This window comes from Stegostoma tigrinum, chromosome 13 (genome assembly GCF_030684315.1).
Source record: "Stegostoma tigrinum isolate sSteTig4 chromosome 13, sSteTig4.hap1, whole genome shotgun sequence".
NCBI classification, from domain to species: domain Eukaryota; kingdom Metazoa; phylum Chordata; class Chondrichthyes; order Orectolobiformes; family Stegostomatidae; genus Stegostoma; species Stegostoma tigrinum.
Genome location: NC_081366.1, coordinates 49,601,101 through 49,624,298, shown reverse-complemented (window position 1 = coordinate 49,624,298; position 23,198 = coordinate 49,601,101). Strand labels below are relative to the sequence as shown.

The 23,198-nt window shown below is 39.4% G+C and overlaps 1 protein-coding gene across 1 annotated transcript in view; it reads left to right on the top strand.

Annotated features, from left to right (window-relative positions):
* ergic1 (endoplasmic reticulum-golgi intermediate compartment 1) overlaps window positions 1–23,198 on the top strand; it is a 98,414-nt gene that overhangs the window by 11,590 nt on the left and 63,626 nt on the right. Inside the window, exon 2 of the mRNA XM_048543212.2 lies at window positions 21,215–21,276. Within this exon, the coding sequence (XP_048399169.1) occupies window positions 21,215–21,276 (62 nt within the window). The remainder of the gene's footprint in view (window positions 1–21,214; window positions 21,277–23,198) is intronic.

The following is a 23,198-nucleotide window of genomic DNA, read 5'->3' as shown; positions in this document are numbered from 1 at the left end:
TGTCTACATGTCACTTATTGGATTTAACAACTATCTCGGAGCCTATCAAATCAGGGTGGACACATGTTATCCTTAATACAAGGAGGGTAGAAAAAACTGTTGTGTTATGGTATGCTGTTAGTAGACCTTAACAGACAAACTCGTGACATCAAAAACAGAAATTGCTGAAAAAACTCAGCAGGTCTGGCAGCATCTGTGGAGAGAACTCAGAGTTAACGTTTCGGGTCGTGTGACCCTTATTTCCACAGATGCTGCCAAATCTGCTGAGCTTTTCCGGTAATGTCTATTTTTGTTTCTGATTTACATTATCTGCAGCTCTTTCAGTTTTCAGACTTATGGTATCACCGTCTTGAGGGTATAAAAACCCTTCGATAACACAGTATTCATTAATTCAAACCCGGATCTACGCCAAAACAAAGAAGAATACCTCTACAGATAAGGACAACAGATAGCCGAACAGCTGGGTCCAACGATACCTATCACACAAACAACAACAGGAAGGTACAGTACGCCCTGACACACTCATCATGTTCCCATACATCAAGAACATATCCAAACTGACCACCAGACTCCTACGACCATTGGGCACTGAAGTGGCACACAAACCTACGTCAACCCTCCACCAACTGCTAACTCGAACCAAAGACCCGTTACCCACTATGGACAGAAAAAATGTGGCATACAAGATTCCTTGCAAGGACTGCAACAAACATTACATTGGACAGACAGGAAAGAAATTGGCCACAAGTACACATGAACACCAACTAGCAATGAAAAGACATGACCAATGCTCACTTGTCTCAATTCACACAGTTAAGGAGAACCATCATTTTGATTGGGACATCAGGATCCTAGGACAAGCCAAACAAGACAAGCACGGAAAATTCTAGAGGCTTGGTTTTCCACCAAGAAGGACATTAATAAACACGCCTATATACACACCACTGCGAAGAAAAACTGGAAATGAGATAATCAACTCCAACGGACCCCAGAATTTAAATAACAAGCAGAAAAACACAACATCACTTCATTGATGGCTGCACAGATGATGTTACCCAGCAGAGTAAGGAAATGTCTGCAAACTAATGAACCAGCTCAGGGAGCGAACCAACTGCAGCCCACAGTATTCGTGTCCAGTTTCTAATGTATTATGGGAGATAACATAAGCATTGCTGATTCAGGTTAAATACCCTGCTGGGGGCAAAACCTGCATCATGGTGTGGGTGGTGGCCATTCATAAAATAAAGACTGAGAAATATAACATTGACCACAGCCGTCACTTACTGATGCAGTAGTTTGATAAAGAGGTCTTATACTTAGTAGCATGAAGTGTCAGTTTAATATCAGCCAGGTAAACTTCTTTTGATTTCTTTTTCCTCTGCCCACAGAGTTTATCCTGATTCAGGTAAGGTGGAGGAAAAATTACAGGAAATGTTGCTGTTCAGACAAGTGTATGATCACCAGATCAGGACAAGTTTTCAAACGTCTTTGTAACGCTTGGTTTTGTAAATTCCCTTTCACTTATATAATTATTGAATTGACAACACATGCATATGTACAACTATGCATATCTGATGGGGGTGAGATTTTATTATCTTAAAGCATAAAGCACAGGTGCTTCCAAAGTCCAAAACAGTTTTTTTTCATCAAAGGCAGTAGTGCCTCCCAGTGATTTTTAAAAAGAGTAATATACTTGATTGGATTGTAATTGCTGATGGTAACAGATGACGTAAGGACTGCTGCAATGTTTTGTTTCTTAAGAAGTGGACTGACTTTTAAATTTAACTAAAATGTCCAAATATAAGTAGAAATTGTGTACAATCCTACTTTTGAAAAATGTATATTTTGTCTTATTCAGCTAATTTGTGATAACATTGACCAATTATTTGAGAGAGAAAATGTGTTTTGTTTGTGCATGTTATAAATGGATCGAACTGAACCTAGTTGTCATGGCCAATACATCAGCATCCATTTAAGAGGGACGCTCTTGATATCATCACTCTATCACACCATGTAACCTGTAGATAGAAAGATCTCATGCTTCATCTGAACTTGGATTACTTGATGCATGAACTCAGACTAGAAGCATGTTGCTCATTGCTGGAAGAAGGATCACTGGACCCAAAAGGTTAACTCTGCGTTCTCTCCACAGATGCTGCTAGACCTGGTGAGTTTTTTCCGGGAATTTCTGTTTTTGTTTCTGACTTCCAGCGCCTGCAATTCTTTGGTTGCTTTGTTGTAATAAATAGCTTAATACCAGCCCAGACACTCTGTGCCTGTAAACGTAATATCTATATCTATTATCTAGCTGTAAAAAACAGCTGTTGAATCCTTCAATACTATGTTGTCCACATCTAATTTCCTGTGGAATAAGAGATAACCTAAATATTACTGCATCAGGGAGAAAACCTTGTTGGAAGTAATGCCCACAGCAGATGCTTACCAACATTTTGCAGTCTACAAAGAATTTAAATTGAATCCTGAAGTTCTGAGCATCTCTAAACATTACCAGAAGAGTATATTCTAAAAATTACACCTGTTGGATTATCCATTAAGCAACTTCTTTCTGGCATGAAACCAACAATAGAAACTAATCAATGGAGAGTGTGAAAGTCAGATCAAGGGAGAACCCCATGTTGTGCGCAGCAAGGTGCAGCTTTATTAAGCAGTTTTTTTCCAATAATTTTTTTCAGTTTTTGCTGCATGCTGTTAAAATTGTTCCATTTGCCAGTGGCAGTGGAATAAGGAGCTACTTCTAAGTTGAAACAAATGTTAGAAAAACTGCTGATTTTGCATTGTTGTTACAATACATTGCTATTATAGGTCAAATTTTCCCCGGTTATTAGAAACAGATTACAGGAAATATCATTAGCAAGAATCATAGCCAGTGTTAGGAAAATCTTCCCATTATTTTGGCTCACCGCTGCAGTATGTACTATAAGTGCAGGCTGCCATAATACATTTAGCGCTCATTGATTTCCAATAAGGTGGTCAATATTTTACTATGTTACATGACTTCTGGCTCCTAATAATAATTCCATCTTCTACTATTGTTTTCCCAGACAACTGGACTGGTATATTGACCAAGTCACTCTTCATACCTGATATCAGAAAGTGGAAACCTTCTCTTTCTTTCTTTATCCACTACCGTTTTTCTCTCTTTCTACTTCACTGTCTAAACTTAATTTTTTTTGTTTCCTTCCTGCTGTCGCGTGCCTGCTCATTTTCCTTGTCCATTTTTCTGTAACACAAGCTGTCTCCTTTTCTGCTCAACTCTATCTATCTCTGACTCATCTCATCCTTACTGTACATGCAGTTATTCTTCCATTTTGTACTCATTCTGTCATAACATTATTCAGCACACAGGGAGAGCATCTATGCTATTCAATATACACTACCTACATATTAAAACAATGAAAAATGACAAAACCACTTTCTCCTTTACAGTCCTGTATACTCTGGTTTTGTGTATCAGTCCACTTTAGCATTAAATTGTGCATTGATTCCCGTCTCAAGCACACCCGATGAATACTTTCTCGCAAGGCAAGACAAACTGGAAACTTGTTGTCATGTATGAAGTGGTTTCTTGGGTTTAAATTTTATTTGAAGTTCTGTTTGAAATTTGTTGCCTGCTTCTGATTCTGTTATGTGAATGTTATTGTTGTTGTCTGGGAAACAAAAGTGACTAATCAAAGGCTTTGCTATGATGAAAGTTAAGTTGTGCAAGCATTTGGTCTTTGTGGTTGTTCCTGCACCACATCTGATCATTGGATCTTGTGAGAACTTTTCTACATTACGATTCTGACACAACTGAAAGCACGTGATAGGGTGAGAAGAAGTTTAACAGTGATGCCACTGTAATTACTTTCCAAGCTGCATTCTACTGAAAAAAATATAATATCAAACTCGGAGACTTTGGACTCTGCAACTGGATCCTTGACGTCCTGACCCTCGGAGCACAATCAGCAAGGATAGACGTCAACACTTCCTCAATAATAATCCTGAAGGCTGTGCACTCAGCCCCTTACAATACTCATTATACACTCATGACCGTGTGGCCAAATTCAGCTTTAACTCCATTTACAAATTTGCTGAAGACGCCACTGAAGTGAGTTGGATCTCAAACAAAGACAAGACAGAGCACAGGAAAAAGATGGGCAGCTCAGTGGCATGGTGTAAAGACAACACGCTCCCTCAATGTCAGCAAAATGAAGGAGGTGGTCATTGGCTTTAGGAAGCAAAGTGGAGGACATGCCCCAGTCTGTATCAATGATGCTGAGGTGGATATTGTCAAGAGCTTCAAGTTCCGAAGAATAAATACAATCAACAATCTGCCCTGTTCCATCCACGTCGATGCTACAGTCAAGAAAGCGCCCCAACACCTCTGTTTTGTCAGAAAGCTAAGGAAACTCGGCATGACCACAATAATGCTTCCTAATTTTTATAGATGTACCACAGATAGCATCCTACCCAGGTGCATTCCATCCTGGTATGGCAACTGCTCTGCCCAAGACCGCAAGAAATTAGAGTTGTGAAAGCAGCCCAGTTCATCAGGAAACAAACCTTCCATCCATTGACTCTATTTATTCTTCTGCTGCCTCGAAAGCAGCCAACATAATCAAAGACTCCTCCCACTCCAGTTACACACTCTTCTAAAAGTTTGAAAACGTGTACCAACAGATTTAAGAACGGCTTCTTCCCTGCTGTTATCAGACATATGAACGGGCCTCTCATATGTTGGTGTTGATGTTTCTCCGTACCTTCTCTGTAGCAGTAACATTAGATTCTGCATTCTGTTCTGTTGACCTGAAGTACTTCTGTAAGGTGTGATTTGTCTGGTTATCATGCAAAACAATACCTCACACTGTATCTCAGTATATGTGAAAACAATAAAGCAAATCAAATCCAACATTTAACATTAATTTTGTCATTAACATAGTATTTCTAATGGGAAATTGAATTGAGTTAGTCAATTTTTGCAGCAAACTGGTTGCAAGAAAATAAAGGTCAAATCAACTCATTTGTAAAATTTACATTTAAGTTTTTTGCTTATTTTTCTAATATGTGCTGTAAATGAAGTATGGCCAGCATTTCGCTTCTGTCACTGGCATTTGTTCAGCAAGGCCAGTCTGATGTACTATTAGACAAATGTGTGAAACAATATTCAGGGATAACACGGTGTGAAGCTGGATGAACACAGCAGGCCAAGCAGCATCAGAGGAGCAGGAAAGTTTGACGTTTCGCGTCAAGACCCTTCTTTAGAAATTCACACCTGTTATCTCAGATTCTCCAGCAACGACCTTTTGTACTATCTCTGTAACAATATTCAGGCTTTTCTTTCACATGATTAATGCAACTCGTTAGATGTTTGCTGAGTACAATGTGATCTACTACCTAATGTAGGCCTCATTCACGAACAAAGAAGCTCCAATATCTAATGACATTGTTTTGTATATTTTCAGTGGAAACCATCAAATGTCCTTGTGGAGGATGGTGAATTTAACTTGCGCTGGCATGTTTGTTCCACCTGAATTATGACTGACAAGAGGCTTTTCAGCTGTTTTTGAACAAAACTTGCACCTGCAGCAATTTTTATTGCAGGCGACTTTCAGCTGTTGAGATTGAAGCTTGTGCCTTGTGATCATTTGCATTTTGTGTAGATTCCTACTGCATGGGAAAATTTGGAATGTCCTTTTTGACAATTGAGTCTAAATAGTAATGGAATTAATAATAGTGTGGGGTAATTTGGATAGTGCTGTGTCTGGAGCATAAATGAAAATTGATTGTATTTTCTCTAAGACAAATGTGGTCAGGTACGGAAAATATTTTAAATGAGAAGCGTTCACATTGTTTGTATATTATATAACTTGATAATGAAGTTAATTGCGTGTTTACTTCATATTTTCAATACTACTTTGATCACAAATATTTGCAGGAAGAAATCATTTAAAATCACTTGCCTTATTTATCGCTGGCTAAATTTACATGTCAGCGATTGAATAATGCACTGTCCTTAACTTGTAGGATGGAACATTTCTTATTCCTTCACACCAGAGAATGCATCATCTTTTTATCACTGCCTCCTGTTCCCGTATAAATAACAGAGTAGACTCTGAGCTGTTAATCCCAACTCAATAAACTTAAACTGAGAGAAATATGTCAAGCCACTGCAAAGGATTGGGAAATTTTAAACCTTGGGGAGATACAGGTAATACCCTATGTTCATATTTTCTGCGATCTTTTACTTTGGCTAATGAGTCAGGTCCCAGTTGCAAAATTGGCTGTTATCCTCCAGAACAATTTTACAAGCTTTTCTGTTTGTGATGAGTTTAAGTTACTTTCTTAGGTGCACAAGCACTAAGCAAGTTTTAAAAATTCTTCTATATCACTAAAAATTGCTAAGAAACTAATCAGTACACACTAATTTATTCAGTAGGGTGTGAGTTAGCTCAGTTGTCTGGATGATTGTTTGTGATGCCAACACAGCAGGTCATCTCCTGTCCTGGTTGAGGTTACTATGAAGGTGTCACCTTCTCAACCTCACCCCTCACCTGAGGTGTGGTGTCTGTCAGAGTAAAGTACCACCAGCCATCTCCCTGTCTCCGAGAGAGCAGCTCTATAATCTTCTATGGTTACTTTACTCAGTGGCTTGCTACAGTTTGCTCGAAGAAAATTTCAATGAGTTTTGGATTGGTTACTGGTAAAAGTCTTGAAGACAACTTATTTTGGTGATGTACCCATTTCCAGCCGTTTTATTAAAACTGCATCCTTGTGTACAGTAAAGAATACTGTTTTAACAGCAAAAATTGTCAGATGCCTAGAGGTTCAATGTAATCGTCTGTGGGATAAAAGTACTGGAGCTGCCATTGTTTAGATTATTTGCAGTTCTCCATTAAATACGGAAAATGCAGAAAATGCTTAGATCAGACAGCATCTGTGGACAGAAAAACAGTTTAAAATTTTAGGTCATTTTTACATGGATGCTGTCTGACCTGCTGACTGTCTTCATCGGTTTTCTTTTCAGATTTCCAGCATTCAATTTTTTTTTGCTGTTGTATGAGAGAAATACCTGATGGGTAACAAAACTAGGGGGATAAATCTATAGCCACGTAATCACATTTTTCATGGCATAAATAGAGCATCAACTGGTCGGCCATGGCAGAGGTGAGAGTTTGTCTTGTGAGTTTTTCTTCCTGTGGTTGCTACAAGAGGACATTTTGATGGTAAAATTCTGGAGCTTACTGGAAGTGAGCTATCTAGCCTTCTGCAACAAGACTTGATCATTATAACTGCAATCTTTAATGTCACTTTGGTGCAGATTGGACTAAATAATATCTTCCAGATTTTGGCAAGTCAAAGCAGAATCCACGAACAACAAGATAAAGAGGTAATAAAGAGTTGCTGCAGAACCTGTTTAACCAGAACAACTGCTGTTTTCATGGTATGTTCAAAGGTAGAAATAATGTCCCAGTCTGTTTCCAGGTTTCCAGCAAAAAAGTACATTTGACCAAAGGGTTTGAGAATTGAAGAAATGACTAAATCCCTAGCTTGCAAACATACCATTTGCTTTATCAAACTTGTGTGACTTACGCAACCCCACATTTTTACTAGATGTCTTTGGACTTTGCAAGTACAAAGACTTGTCTATTAAGAAAAGAAGAATGATTTTTAAGTCAATGAGGTGGGAACAGTACTCCATACAAATTAGCTTTCAAAACAGTAACTTTAGACATAGCACAATGTGGAGCTGGAGGAACACAGCAGGCCAGGCAGCATCAGAGGAGCAAGAAAATTGACATTTCACGTCGGGACCCTTCTTCAGAAAAGCGGGAGGGGGAAAGGAGCTTAGAAATAGAGAGAGGAGGGGCGGGGCTGGGAAAGATAAGTGGAATGGTGATAGGTGAGTGCAGGTAAGGAGAGGTGGGGATTGGTCCGTGAGGTGGAAGGAGCGGATAGGTGGAAGAGAAGATGGACAGGTTGTGCCAGGTTAAGGAGGTGGGGATGAGAGGGAGGGTTGGTCATGGGATGAGGCTGGGGGTGGGGAGATTTTGAAACTCGTAAAGTCCACCTTTAGGCCACTGGACTGTAGGCTCCGAAAGGTGGAATATGAGGTGTTGCTCCTCCAGTTTGTGGTTGGCACTGGAGGAAACCCGGGTCGGATATGTCGCACAGGGAGTGTGAAGAGGAGTTGAAATGGCTTGTGACCGGAAAGTGTTGTCATTTGATGTTGGAGGAGCAGCACCTCGTATTCCACCTTTGGGAGCCTACAGTCCAGTAGCCCAAGGTGGAATTTACCAGTTTCAAAACCTCCCTACCCCAGAATTTATCCCATGACTAACCCTTCCTCTTATCACTGCCTCCATGACCTGCCTCAACCTGTCCATCTTCTCTCTCACCTATCTGTTCCTCCCACCGCACTGACCAATCCACACACTCCCTACCTGATTTCACCTATCATCATCCCACCTACCTTCCCCATCCCCATCCCTCCTTTCTGTATTTCTGACCTCCATTCCACCCCTGCCCCCGACTTTTCTGAAGAAGGGTCCCGACCAGAAATGTCAACTTTCCTGCTCCTGTGATGCTGCCTGGCTTGTTGTTTTCCTTCAGCTCTACACTCTTATCTTTGACTCCAGCATTGACAGTTCTTACTATCTCTGAGTAACTTCAGACATGTTCCTGTAACAAGAAAGGAGCAGAGTCCTGTGTTTATCATGAAGTTACAGCTTAGAATTGTCTTGGTATTGACTCTTCTCAATACTGCTGACAGTATGAAAGACTGAGGCTGTCTACTTTGTCACTGGATCAAAATCTGTCTGACCTAGCAGCACTGCGAGTGTATTTACACCACAGGCACCACAGCAGTTCAAGAAGGTGGCTCAGTGAGGGCAACTGGCAACGTGCAATAAATACTAGCTTTTTAGCAATGAACAAATTAAAAAAGAAATGAGGATAGAGCAGAGGTGCATGACTGAGTGATGATATTACAGGAATTGGAACATCATGTTGAATTGTACAGGGCATTGAGGCATCTTTTGAGTACTGTGTGCAGTTGTGGTAAGCTTGTTATAGGAAAGATATTATTAAACTGGAGAGTATTCAGAAAGCAAATTACCAGTATGTTTCAGGGAATGGAGGATTTGAGATATAAAAATAAACTGGAAAAACTGTGACTTTTTTCACTGAAGTAAAGGAGGTTGAGGGGTGACCTTAATGAGGTTTATAAAATTATGAGGGGCAGAGGGTGCATGACAAACGTCTTTTTCCTAGGGTGGGAGAGTTCACAACTAGGGGGCATTTTTAAAGGTGAGCGGGGAAAGATTTAATAAGGACTTGTGGGGCAACATTTTCATACAGAGTGGTTTGTGTGTGAAATGAACTGCCAGACCTGTGGAATGTCCTCTCCCAAAATACTTCTAAAAACAATATTTAAGCTATCAAACTTATTATGTGGATTTTGTACTGTCTTAATACATCTGTGCAGGTGCAGATACAATATCCAAAAAAAAATTTGGATAAATGCATGAACAGGAAGTGTTTGGAGGGATATGGGCCAACCACAGGCAAATAGAACTAGTTTGGTTTGGGAACATGGTCGGCATGGACTGGTTGGACCGAAGGGTCTGTTTCTATGCCGTATGTCTCTATGATTCTGCAACTGAAATGTACGAGATGGAAAGGGAGCATGTGTTAATTAGATGAAGAAGGCTTATTTGCTGTTGGCAGGTTAGCGGGAAGAAGTGCTTGTTGACAGGCCCAGTGCTTTTGTTTTCTGTTAAAACGGTGAATGTCTGCAGAAGACTGACATAGTAATCCGTGTACATTGATATCTCCATGTTGAAACACAGTTACTGCCTTTTGACAGAGCAGCCCCGTATAGTTCAGTAGGACTATGGGGCCATACTAAGTCACGTGGATGTCGCTGCTAATGTTCTCTTTGAGTTAAATCCTTGAGTTAAAGTTAAGCCTGATAAGAGATGACACTTTGTTTGACCGTATTCCATATTGCATTACACTAGGACCTGTGGATTATCTTCTTCCAGAATACTTTTAAAAACAATATTTAAGTTATCAAACTTATTTTGTGGATTTTATACTGTCTTAATAAATCTGTGTCTTGGTAGGTGGGCATTAAAAGAACCAAATTTGTAAACCATCCATTGGGTCACTATTGGATGTCTGTTGAAGCAATGGAAAATGAGAAAAATAGATAAGTGGAGTAAAGATGGAGAGAAATTAAAACTGTTACAGCTGATGGGACAAATTTAAGAAACTAGAACAAAACAAAAAAAGGAAAGAAAAGACCCCCAAAACCCAGAAAAGGAACGAAGTTTTATCAAAAATGACAAGCTGTCAAAAGTCCAAGAATATAATTAAGTTCATTTTTATTGTCTGAGTTTATCTTTATATACTCTTTATGGACTAAATGTTATGCTGGTCTTTTTCTCTCTCTGCTCTTCAGATTGGTCAATAGTTTAGATTATTAAAAGGAGCCTGGAGAATGTAGTGGATATGACAATATGTATTGGTATATTTGGACTTGCCATAGTTAATGGTGACAAGTGCTAGATTTAAGTCTGTGAACCTGGTGCTGTTACTGCACATCCTTCAATTATACACATTTACCAATGTAAATGATTTTTATTCATTTCCTGTTGTACAATTCCTGGAATAATATAAACTGAACAGGAAGGTAAGCAGAATTCATTTTTTCTTTGGCTCTGAATGTATTTTACATGCATTTTTTGTAGCTAACAGTTACTAGAGTATCATAATAAAACCACTGTAGCCATTTGGTCAGCAGAGAGGATCCCCTTCGTTCTCACACAGTACCCCACCAACCTCCGGATACAACGCATCATCCTCCGACACTTCCGCCATCTACAATCTGACACCACCACCCAAGACGTTTTTCCATCCCCACCACCCAAGACATTTTTCCATCCCCACCCTTGTCTGCTTTCCGGAGAGACCACTCTCTCCATGACTCCCTTGTTCGCTCCACACTGCCCTCCTACCCCACCACACCTGGCACCTTCCCCTGCAACCGCAGGAAATGCTACACGTGCCCCCACACCACCTCCCTCACCCTGATCCCAGGCCCCAAGATGACTTTACATAATAAGCAGAGGTTCACCTGCACATCTGCCAATGTGGTATACTGTATCAATTCTACCCGGTGTGGCTTCCTCTACATTTGGGGAAACCAAGCGGAGGCTTGGGGACCACTTTGCAGAACACCTCTGCTTGGTTCGCAATAAACAACTGCACCTCCCAGTCACAAACCATTTTAACTCCCCTCCCATTCTTTAGATGACGTGTCCATCTTGGGCCTCCTGCAGTGCCACAATGATGCCACCCGAAGGTTGCAGGAACAGCAACTCATATTCCGCTTGGGATCCCTGCAGCCCAATGGTATCAATGTGGACTTCACCAGCTTCAAAATCTCCCCTTCCCCCAATGCATCCCAAAACCAGCCCAGTTCGTCCCCTCCCCCCACTGCATCCCAAAACCAGCCCAGCCTGTCTCTGCCTCCCTAACCTGTTCTTCGTCTCACCCATCCCTCCCTCCCACCCCAAGCCGCACCTCCATTTCCTACCTGACCTCATCCCACCTCCTTGACCTGTCCGTCTTCCCTGGACTGACCTATCCCCTCCCTACCTCCCCACCTATACGCTCCTCTCCACCTATCTTCTTTTCTCTCCATCTTCAGTCCGCCTCCCCCTCTCTCCCTGTTTATTCCAGAACCCTCACCCCATCCCCCTCTCTGATGAAGGGTCTCAGCCCGAAATGTCAGCTTTTGTGCTCCTGAGATGCTGCTTGGCCTGCTGTGTTCATCCAGCCTCACACTTCATTATCTGTTTTCTTGAAATACTTGTTTTTCACAATTGTCACACAATGGCTGAAAACTTCAGCAGCTGGCTACATACCAGCAGGTCAGTACAGGAAATCTAAAAGTCAGCAAGTTATTCTTTATCCAAGCTCTGTGGACCGATGTTTAATTTATTACTAAATAATCAATGAAGTAAACCTTTGATTTATTTTTCAACACAGATGAAGGTCATGAATGCATTACAACCAGCTGATAGTCTGTAGCTGGAGTTCACTTGAACCTTTGTCACTCCAGCAAGAGTAGAATTGTAGATGACAGAGTAGACAAAAAGAAGTATTGAGTACTTGTATTAAAGGGACAGCAATAGCCATGGGTGATTTTGATCGACACATACACCGCAAAAATCAGTTTGGCACTGGGAGCCCAGATAAGGAGTTCATAGAATGCTTTTGAGAGAGTTTCTTAGAACAGTGCATTTTGGAGCCAACCAGAGAGCAGAATGTGTTAGACTTGGTATTGTGTAATATGACAGGATTAAAAAATGACCTCGGAGTAAAGGCACCAATTGGTTTCAGCAAACATAATATGATTAAATTTTACATGCAGTTTGAAAAGGAGATGTTTGATGTAATACTAGTATTTTGAATCTTTATACGGGCAGCAATGTGAATATGAAAGCTGAGCTACCTGAAGTGAACCGGCTAGGGAAAAGAGCAATGGAGACAGAGTGGCAGATATTTAAGGGGAAATTTCAGAATGCTCAGAATAAGCATATTCTTATTGTAAAGAAACATGTCTAAAGGGAGGACCCACCATGTGTGGGTCAACCAAAGAAAATCCAAAAAACTTAAGGATAAACAATTGAATACTGTTCATTCGTGAGTGGCAGATCAGGTGTTTGTTCAGAATATAAAGAATGGCTAAAAGTTTAATTAGGTAGAAGAAATTAGAGGATGAGAGGAAGATAAATGGCAGTATGAAAGCACGTAGCAGGAGATTCTATAAATATTTAAAATGGAAGATTATAGGGGATATTAGTCTCCGGAGAGAGACAATTGGAATTTGTACATAAGGAAATAGTGGATTTAATGAACACATACTTTGCTTCTGTCCTCACCACAGAGGATAGTAGATCTAAATCAGAAGGAGAAAGAGGGACTTACTCTATTCGACAGGGTGCAATGACTGGAGTTCCACAGGGTCCTCAACTTGTTTACCGTTTACATCAGATGACAGCCGAGCGAATTGAAAGCATTGTAGCTAACTTCACAAATGCCACCAAGGAAAGTGTGTTAGGAAGAAGTTTGCAGAGGGATATTGATAGGGTGAGTGAGTGGGCAAACATCTGACCGATCAGTTACAAAGTGGAAATGCATAGTTGTTCACTTGGGCAAGAAGAATCAAAAAGCTTAAATATTACTTAAACGGGAAATGACTGCAGAATTCTGAGTTGTAGAGGAATCTAGGTGTTCTAATATATGAATCCAGAAGGTCAGTATGCAGGTAAAGCATGTAATTGCAAAAGTTAACCTCTTTTGTGGAATTTAAAAAAAAATTATTCATGAGAGGAGGTTATTGCTACCTGAGCATTAGTGAATCAGAATTTTTTTTTCCTTCTATTAACAATTGATTCATGGTCATCATTAGACTCTTTAAATCTAGATTTTTTTCTTTATTGAATTCAAATTTCACCACTTGGATTCAAACTGGGATCCCCAGAACGTTGTCAGGGTGTCTTGCTTAACACCATGAGGCCATCAAGCAAACAATAAGTTCTTTCTTTGACTCATTTTTCAGTTGGTATTACCTGATAATTCTGTTTTCTACAACTTAGTTTTTTTTAACCATGTTGGAATTAAGTTGCCCTTTTCAATATTAGCATATGAATGCACACAAAAAATTTGTGTGAGTTCAGCTAATCCGCAATTACAGTCCAGAACTTCAGTTTTATTGCAGATTGTTCTACTGATTTCCTATTTTGTAGGAATTGCTGATAAAATGCGCACATACGCAGTTTCAGGTTATCTAAATTTGACTTGTCCTAATTTCGCTGTTGACTCAAATAGAATCCTGAGAGATCTCTGTGGTCACTGCTATTTCTACCTATCCATTTCCCTCCAGATCCTTCAAAGTATCCTTTTAGGGTCTGGTGTTTTGTTTCTCTTTAAGTTGACTAACATGGCAAAAACAATATTTATTGCAATGTTTCTGAACAGTATACTCTGAAAATCCAGAAGGAATTCTCATCTTATTTTTAATCAATTGCAATTAACTAGCTCCACAATAATCTTTTTTTGTAAGTGCTGTTGCAAATGACTTGAACATCTCTGCAAATTTCCATTTAGTATTTATTAACTTGTTATCTGTTTTTTAATTGTGAGATGGGTCCCTGATTAACCATTCTACTTTTAGTGACAAAGACAGAAATTGCTGGAAAAGCACAGGAGGTTTGGCAGCGTCTGTGGGGAGAAAGCTGAGTTAACATTCCGGGTCGAGTGACTTTTCCTTAGAACTGTGTCTGCTTTTACTTAAGGTGACACGCTTCTGGGGTGCCAAATGGAAACCCTCTTCTCAAACTTTTCAATCTTTTCTTACTGTCATCAGGTTTATTTTATTTTCTGTCATTTTATCGTTTCTATGAACTTCACATATTCTTCTCTTCGGTTTTGGCTTGTTTTTGACTTGTCTTTGTCCGCTTTGTGCTGAACTTAATTTCTCTCTTTCATGGGAATTATTTTGCACATTTACAACTCCCTACTTAAAAACCCTTGATCTATAGTCGTGTGTAACAAATTCCCATTTTATTTCAGCTCAGCGAGAGCATTTTGCATTGTTTGTAAATCTGTTGTTTTACATTCTAAACTGATCAATAATTTTATTATTTTTTGAAAAATTTTTGTAGGCCTGCTGTGTTCTTGGCTTTTTCTGTTTCATTTTCCATCTCCCATTTTTCTCCCTCCCACTGTCTCCGCTATTTTGGCATGTTATTTCTTGTTTTGTGCTCGTGGCACTTAAACCAATTATTTCCCTCTTTCCACTGGAGCATGTCATAGGTCATTTTCGTGTCTGTGCTGAATATTGTGAAACTCCTTGATATTTCTTTGAAGAGCGCCATGATGTCTTTCACATCTACCTGAGCAGGCAAAGTCGTGCTTTAATGGCAGCTCAGACAAAGTAATTCACTCAAATATTCATGTTGGATTCTGTGCTTAAATCTAAAAGTATGGTTTAAACTTGTAATTTTCTGACTCAACCAAGAATGCTATTAAAGAGCTAAGCTTGTATACAGTGTACTTAATAATTATCATATTCAAAGACATAAAGGCCACTTAATGGCCATAACATTCCTTCCTAACAAACTCATTTTGTTGCATTCATGATGTAGCACTTGTTGTTTTCAACCTCTAAATGTACATTGACAACACTGTCCTCCACGTATGCTGGTTCCTGCACTGTCGCTGTTTTATCAGACTTGTTTGGCCTCCAGTCCTCTAGTTAATTTCCTCTCACTAAAAAAACAAGTAAGGCTGAAATTACCACAGATTCCAAGCCTTTTTCATCAATTTTAGTTCCCTCCCCTACCAGTCTTCCTTTTGGAATTGGCATGGGAAGAAGTACATTTTGCTTTACTAATACAACAAGCTGATATCTGAATTGGGTAAGAGTACACTTTAAGAAGAAATTACCTCAACCCTTTATGTCATTTGTTTCAGTGCTGCTTGGAAAAGGAAGGTAAAGAAAACATTACGTGCCCTCACATGTCACTTTTCCAGCTTACTTACTTGAGTCAGAGGCTTAGTCATCATTGAAGGACTTAAACCCTTAATCTTGGCTGCCACTCGCATACAGCACATGCTTTAACGCCATATCTCCTAGCTGAGTGTAGGACATTTCAGGATCCCAGAATTTTATTATGTTGTCCGCTTTGCTGTTCTCACCGTTGTGGGGTGTAAATAAAGTTATTTCAATAATGGCCACCCTGCTTTCAGTCCAAATGTTAATCATTGATCAGTGCAATATACAACTGAAAAATGGTAAAGAAGCAGAAATGGAATTTTGTTTTATATTTAATTAAAGAAGTTAAGGACTCAAAAACTGTGACACATTTTTTGAAACTCGTGAAGTTCGTTATGAGGATGTTTGAGGGATTCAAAAGATTGCTGTGTGTGCAGTGTATGTTGTGTTCAGGTACACAATGAGTCACCATGATCTGTAACTTAAAGAAACTAACACTGGAGGAAATTTAGGAGAATTCATCTTGAATATAAAGGGCTATTAGGGTCATTATAAACACAAGCTTCATTTCCAGTAGAAAAGGAATAAAATCGAAATTGAGAATAAATGTTCTTCTCACAATGATTTAGCTAAGTGCTTGTGATGTATTTATTTTAAAACCGGTGTTGTCCCCAAGAGAATAAAGTAAAAGGAAGCACTCAAGGGACAAATAAAAATAGAAATTGCAGGAAAAATTCAGCAGGTCTCCCCACTGACGCTGCTAGATTTTTGATTTTGTTTGTCCAGGAGACTCATGTTCAATGGAAGATGCTGAAATTAATGAAACTCTGGACTCCCATCATGGTATGACTTTGAATGAGATTGCTCTGAGACTTTCAGTCAATGAAAGGAAGCAATTGCAAAATGAAGTTTGCAGATTATATTCTTGAATTAAGCCGAGTCTCATCACTGTGGGTGTAATGCAAACTAAGAAATAAATCTTGAAGGCATGTTTGTAAGAGACCTAAACAAAACAGTAAAATGTGGGCCAAGCATTTGAGAAAAGGCAGTGATCTAACATGGAATGAGGCCTGCAGTAAGTCCATAGCAATGGTGTTATGTACCTGACCAGGTAAAGGAGGTCAGCTAGGTTTCTGTGAGCTGACAGCCATTGCAGCCAAGTTTAGTCTCAGTCAGAAATTTAGAGCCCACTGTTGTCACCTTTATCACCAACCATTTAAATGCTTGAGTTTTTTTTTAACCATAGTACAATACTTGTGGGAAGGTCAGTCATATAAGGCCAGCATATAGGAATAGAGAAAATAATCATGCAGCAAGCCATAGTAATGCTTCAGTTTATGGTACTGCATCTAGTCAAATTTGTGATTGATTGAAAGACCACTCCCAGAGCCTTGAAGTCCTCCCATGTGCATATGTTATGTTATGGAAACAGAACTGTTACAGACCTGAATGATCAAGAGTTGTACTCTGACTAGAGAAAACAGTATGTGCAAGTTGATAGTAAAGTAGAAAGATAGTTGAAGCCAGTGAAAGTCGGAACTTCAGTGCTCAGTTCCATCTTCGATACAGCTGCAGTTGTATCAATAACATTAGGATGTGAGTTCAAGAAAACACTCTCATTCCCTTCGGCCAAGTATTTGTGAAATTAATCAACCATTCCAATTGGAAAAAGACTCTATCAATTAGAGCATGTTATTGGAAGACGAAATCTGACAGAGGGAGCAGGAAAGTTGGGATTGACTTATATGTCAGGAAGCTATAGTATATATATTTTTGATCACAATAAAAACAATTCTACAAACTGACTTGTTAAATCTTCAGACAAAGTCGATATGCGTTCTGTTGTAGTATCCTGGGAACTTATGCAAATAGGTTACCTTACAACTTCAATGAAAAGAATTTTTTAAAGTATAGAGGGAGCGTAGTTTCATACAAGACCTCAATATTTTCTTGTATTGCATTTTCTGCTGTTTTCCTTTTTGAGTAAATGTAAACAAAGTTAGTTCAATGATTGCTTCCTGCTAGGAGTCTGTATGTAAATTTTATTTTTCTGTGCAATTTTTAACAGTGGATCATGATGCTCGGATGTATTCACCATTTTACAATGTTTCACATTGATTTCTACAACATTATTTGAGAAAGCACAGCTAACATTTCTCCCCCAAGTAGCTGCTGAGTCGATAAATTATCTGTTCGATACATTCACTGTTACTTACGGATTATTAATTGGCTGCTTGTCTTTTTACATAATGATTGTATTTCAGAGGAATTTATTGTATGTGAACTGGTTTGGCCAATGCAATGTAGTCCTATATAAATGTAATGTTTTTAAAATAAATGATTGTAAATTGTTTCTTTAGTGATTCACATTCATTAGATTTCTGTCAACGTTCTCTTGTGCTTTAAGCTAATAATACATATTTGGAGAAAATTTAATTTGTCAATATCAATCTGTTGGCTTTTAGTTCCATTAAGTTCTGTTTAGATTGGGCTTGGTATAGAAAGTAAACCACCCACACTTATTTTCTTACCCGCATTCTAGCAAATACCAGAAAACAAAATGATCTGAGTAACTTAAAGATGCCGCAGACAGAAATAATAGCCTGGATTTTGCAATCAGCAGCGAAGCAATAGCACTTGCCGCTGAGCTCCACAAAGATCTAGTGATTTCTGGGATGTGAAATTTTTCTTTCCTGACAATGGTTTGAACTAGCAACCAGGCATTCAGTAGCAATGATTTGATTCAATTTGATTTAGTATAGTCACATGTATCTAAGTACGGTGAAAAACTTTGTTTTGCGAGCAGTACAGGCAGATCGTAGCAAACAAGAACGTACAGATCATAGGGTGCCTAGATAGAGCGGGGTGTACAGGTTCCAACTGCAAAGGAAGCGCACAAACCAATATCAACATTAACAAGACCAACATTAAATTGAAATCAGAGTCCTTTCATCAGTCTGATAACAGTTGGGAAGAATCTGTTCTTAAACCTGCAGATCCATGTTTTCAAGCTTCTGTACCTTCTACCTGATGGAAGAGGTTGTCGGAGAGCATCATCGGGGTGGGAGTTGTCTTTGATGTTTGCAGTCTTTCCTCAGCAATGTGAAATGTAAATGGAGTCCGTGGATGGGAGATTGGCTGCCCTGATGGCCTGGGCTGTGCACACGACCTTCTGTAGTTTCTTAAGGTCCTGTGCAGAGCTCTTGCTGTACCAGATCATTAGATGCCTGGCTATGGTGCATTTGTAAAAGTTGGTGAGAGTCCTTGTGGACATGCCGTCTTTCCTAAGCTGCCTGAGGATGGAGAAGCGTTGTGGCTCCTTGACTGCCACGATAAATCATTGGCTGAGAGGCAGGGGCTGTAATTGCTAATCGGAAGGAGGTTTCCTTTCATTTGTTTACAATGAATCTTTTATGGAGTCTAGAGTCAAGATTGGGGATTCCCAATATACCTTCTCCCCGGTTATGTGCTACTGTGCCAGCTCTTCTAATTTTAGCTCATTACCCAGTATGAATAAGTGAGACTTTGCAAGGTGTCAAGGGTTTGTTGTTTTCAGTGCCAGTGTTGGTGTTGGGTGTGCGTCCAGCTTTGTTTCATTTCTTAGCTGTTCCAAATGACTATAAAGACTAAGTAGCTTACAACTGCATTTCAGAGAGGCCTTTAGGAGACAATTACGTTGCTGTGGGTCCTGAATCATTGGGTTAGAGTCACATCCAAGCCAGATTTCCTTCAGTAAAGGACATTAGTGAACTAGGGAGTTTTATATAGCAATGAATATGGTTATTAGACTGGTTTTTAATTCCAGATTTGTGAGTTGAGTCCAAATTTACCATTTGCAATGGTGATATTCAACTCCATGTCCCCAGAATGTTAGCCTCAGCATGTGGATTGCTAATCCAGGGGCATTACCTACACACTACCACCTCCCACTCTTATTTCTTGTGCTAATACCGCCAAAGGCTGAGGGAATGTATTTCCTTCTTTGGCAATACATTTGCGCTTGTAAACTGCAATCAGCTTGTTGCTTCCTGTGAGTGTCCCCTGAGCATGCTACAGTATCAACATTTTGTTTCTGATCACACAGCAACTGAAAGGACTTTGATTGCCTGCAATAATTTAGATCATGTTTCCGTGATGTGTGATACCCTATACCATTGGAATTTCGATTGTTCACTTTAATAAATACAGTACATTGCAGGATGTCTTTCTTCCTTCCCAACTCAGTGTTCTTGAATGTTTCATTGTATCTCTTAAGTCATCATAATTTGGCATCCTTGCTCTATTAAATAACTCTGGCCTTACTCGCATTGTTTAGCCTGGCCATCTGGTCTAGCCTCCATTTTTGGCTGCATCTAATGAGTGCCGGAAGCCCGTTTTCAAGTGATTATAATTGGTCTTGTTATTCTTTCAGAGATTTGGCTTAATCAGGTTAAGCAAAAGTCTTTCCTTGTCTGCATCTGATCCTGCCTCTCTCTTTATTAATCCTAGCAGATAGGATAGCTTAAGATTTCTCTGTTACCAATTACAAGCTTTGATACTCTTTATTCCTGTCTGTCTATCTTTGTCTCTAATACGAAGTGCAAAAAAGAGCCTACAGCTAATTATCTCCAACTGATATCTATCTGTGCAATGCCTGTCTAACAATAAGTTGTGGACCAAGGGGAGAAAAAAATTCTGAATGTCTAGAAAAGCAAAACCATTAATTTTGGCCCCCATTAGTAACTTAAGTCCCTCGTTAATTACGGTGTCCAGTAGGGTATGCAAGCCTATTGACTTTTCTTCAGCATGGAGGTGAATTTGGAAAGTCATATTCTATCCACCAACGTAACCACTTGAGTCTCTATGTCTCTCTCTCGTGCTGGCTATCGCTGAGAGCTTGATTTTTGTTTTGTGCATTCATTATCTATTGACAGAATTCTCCATTTACATCATTACCAGCCTCTGACCTCTACCTTTCATGAATTCTAACTTAACTGAAAGTTGGAGTCATGACAATTTATGGTTACCATTTTACTCACATTCTCATTACTTCTGCCCTTTTGTATTGAGTTTAAAATATTCACACTGAAAATGAAATCCCTCCCTAGTCTTGCTCCATTATGCCTCTTTAACATTCTCCTGCAGCTTGCACTCTTCAGACTTTGATATTTGGTAAATATGTCCTTTTCTGTCCATCATTGATGTTAGATCATTCGGGTATCTCCACTACAATGTATTCTTATAAAGAAGCTCCTTTTAAAAATCTTAAAATGAGTTTGTTCGGTCAAACAATGAGATGAGCATCTCCAAACACAAATATGGCCAAATATTAGTTGTCACTGATAATCCCAAGCCTATTGCCCAATTTAAATGTTTGACCCTTTCATTGAATTATTTCTTCACTTCGTGAAGTGTCATCTGCTGTTTCCTATGTTTAAAGGTGCTATGTTAACGCAATTTTTTTGTTGTTTGCATATGAGAGCGGCAAGCATTGCAATTTTATGTTAACTACTAACAACTAAATGAGAGAAGTTTCAAGTTTTTTCTTAAAATTCAAGCAAATAGTACCAGTAAATTGTGATACAATCAATGAAAAATGTTTGTACATATAGATGTGTTTGAAAATAAATCTCAACTGCATTTTAAAACATATTTTTTTTTTCCTAGACTTGATATCTACAGGAAAGTGCCAAAAGACCTTACACAGCCCACATACACAGGAGCTTTTAGTGAGTATTGTAGAGAAAAAAACCTGTTTGCTTTTACAACTTAAATCAGTCAGCTTTGCAGAAGTGTTCCTGAGAACTTGTGGGAAAGGAATACTTCAAAACTGAGTCCCTTCGTGAAGAGGATGAGTCCTTGAAACATTGGAACTACTAAACTGCAAACAATCTCTCATTCTTATCTTTCTCCACTTTATATATAGCACATTAGATGTACTATAAAAATGTAAGTTGCTGTTGAAAGCAGTTCAGAAGTGTCTGCAATTCAACAACTCCACGCTGGCAACAAAATATAAAACCAGATCATTGTATTTTTTATTTGTGCACGGGATATGAATGATACTGGGAAAGCTAGTACTTCTTGCCATCCTCAATTATGGTATAGCTTTGCTGTTAGGGATATATGCTTTAGGATTTGGGCCCAATGATGTTCCTTCAGGTACAGTTCCATTGTAACTCCTCCAAAGCTAAAGCTGACTGTGCTCAGAAATTGGGCGACAGCCTTGGGATTATAAATGACATCTAATTTTTGGCCATATTTGTGTTTGGAGCTGCTCATCTCCATCATTGAGAATCAAACTATAAAGCGCCTTGATGTTCATCACATAATGATCATAGGGTCCTCCATCAACAATATCTTGTGGATTACCGCAGACTATAAGCTTATTGGACCAGCTACATGAATAGTGTGGCTACAAGTGTGAATCAAAGATTGGAAACGTGTCTCACAAACTTGTGAAGGAATGGTGATTATAGTTCCAAGTAGAATGGTTTGTGACTTGGAGCGAAACTTGCAGATGGTAGTGGTATCAAACATCTACTGCCCTCCTCTTTTGAGGTAGTAGAGATTGTTAGTTTAATAGGCACTTCTGAAGGAGCTGCATGGAGTTGGTACAGTGGATCTCGTGGATGCTGTGAGCTAGTGGCAAAAGAGGTGACTTCTTTATGGCGGAAAATGAGCTCTAATCTACTGGACTGCCATTGTCTTGGATTGAGGACTTTGAATATGATTAGATCAGCACTCATCAAGATAAGGAGAGAATTTTCCATCATATTTCCTGACTCCTTTGATGATCATTGTGTTCCATGTCAAGGCACTCTGTGATGGAGAAATCTGGGACATTGTACCATTTAGGGAGTGTCCCTCTACTTAACTACGTATCAGGATTGCTCTACCAATTTTAGTACAAGACTCAAGAAGTTGGTGATGATTACTTGACATTGTGTGCCTTCATTGTTGTTTCCGGTGCCTCAGTTGATACGGGGTGACTCGTCAGGTTTTATGCTTATTTGGCATCGCTCTTAATCTAATAAAACCATTCCAGTACAGCTACAGTGTTAACCCCTACCTGCCAGTGAAAAGTTTTCCATGTATGCAATGCCCACAAAATGCTATTTACTCTAGATCTTCAGTGAAGTGATGGGAAGTATTGTTGACATTGTTATCCAGCAGCACTTGTTCAGCAATAACTTGTTGGCCACCATTTACTTTAGGTTCCACCAGGGCAACCCTGGTCCACGAGTTGAGAAAATAATTAGATTCCAGAACTGACATGAGAGTTGATGACCCTTGATATTACAGAACCGTTTGATATAAAGGAACCTGCTCAAAATTGCAGTCAGTGGGCAATGGGGGAAAATCTGCCCACTAGTTGGAGTCATAACCAGCACAATGAAGTTGTTAAAGGCCACTTTATCTCCATTCTGAAACATTGCTCCAATATTCACTTGGATTATTTTACCAGCCCCAATTCTCTTTAGTAGCTTCATTGATGACCATCAGCAGCCTCAGAAATAAGGCCAAAAGTAGGGTGTTTACTGACAAATGTGGATTCCTTAGACCCTGAAGCAGCAACAAGATACAGACTAAAGTCAGGCTTTGGCGGGCAAGTGGCAAATAATATTTCACGCCACACAAGTGCTAGACT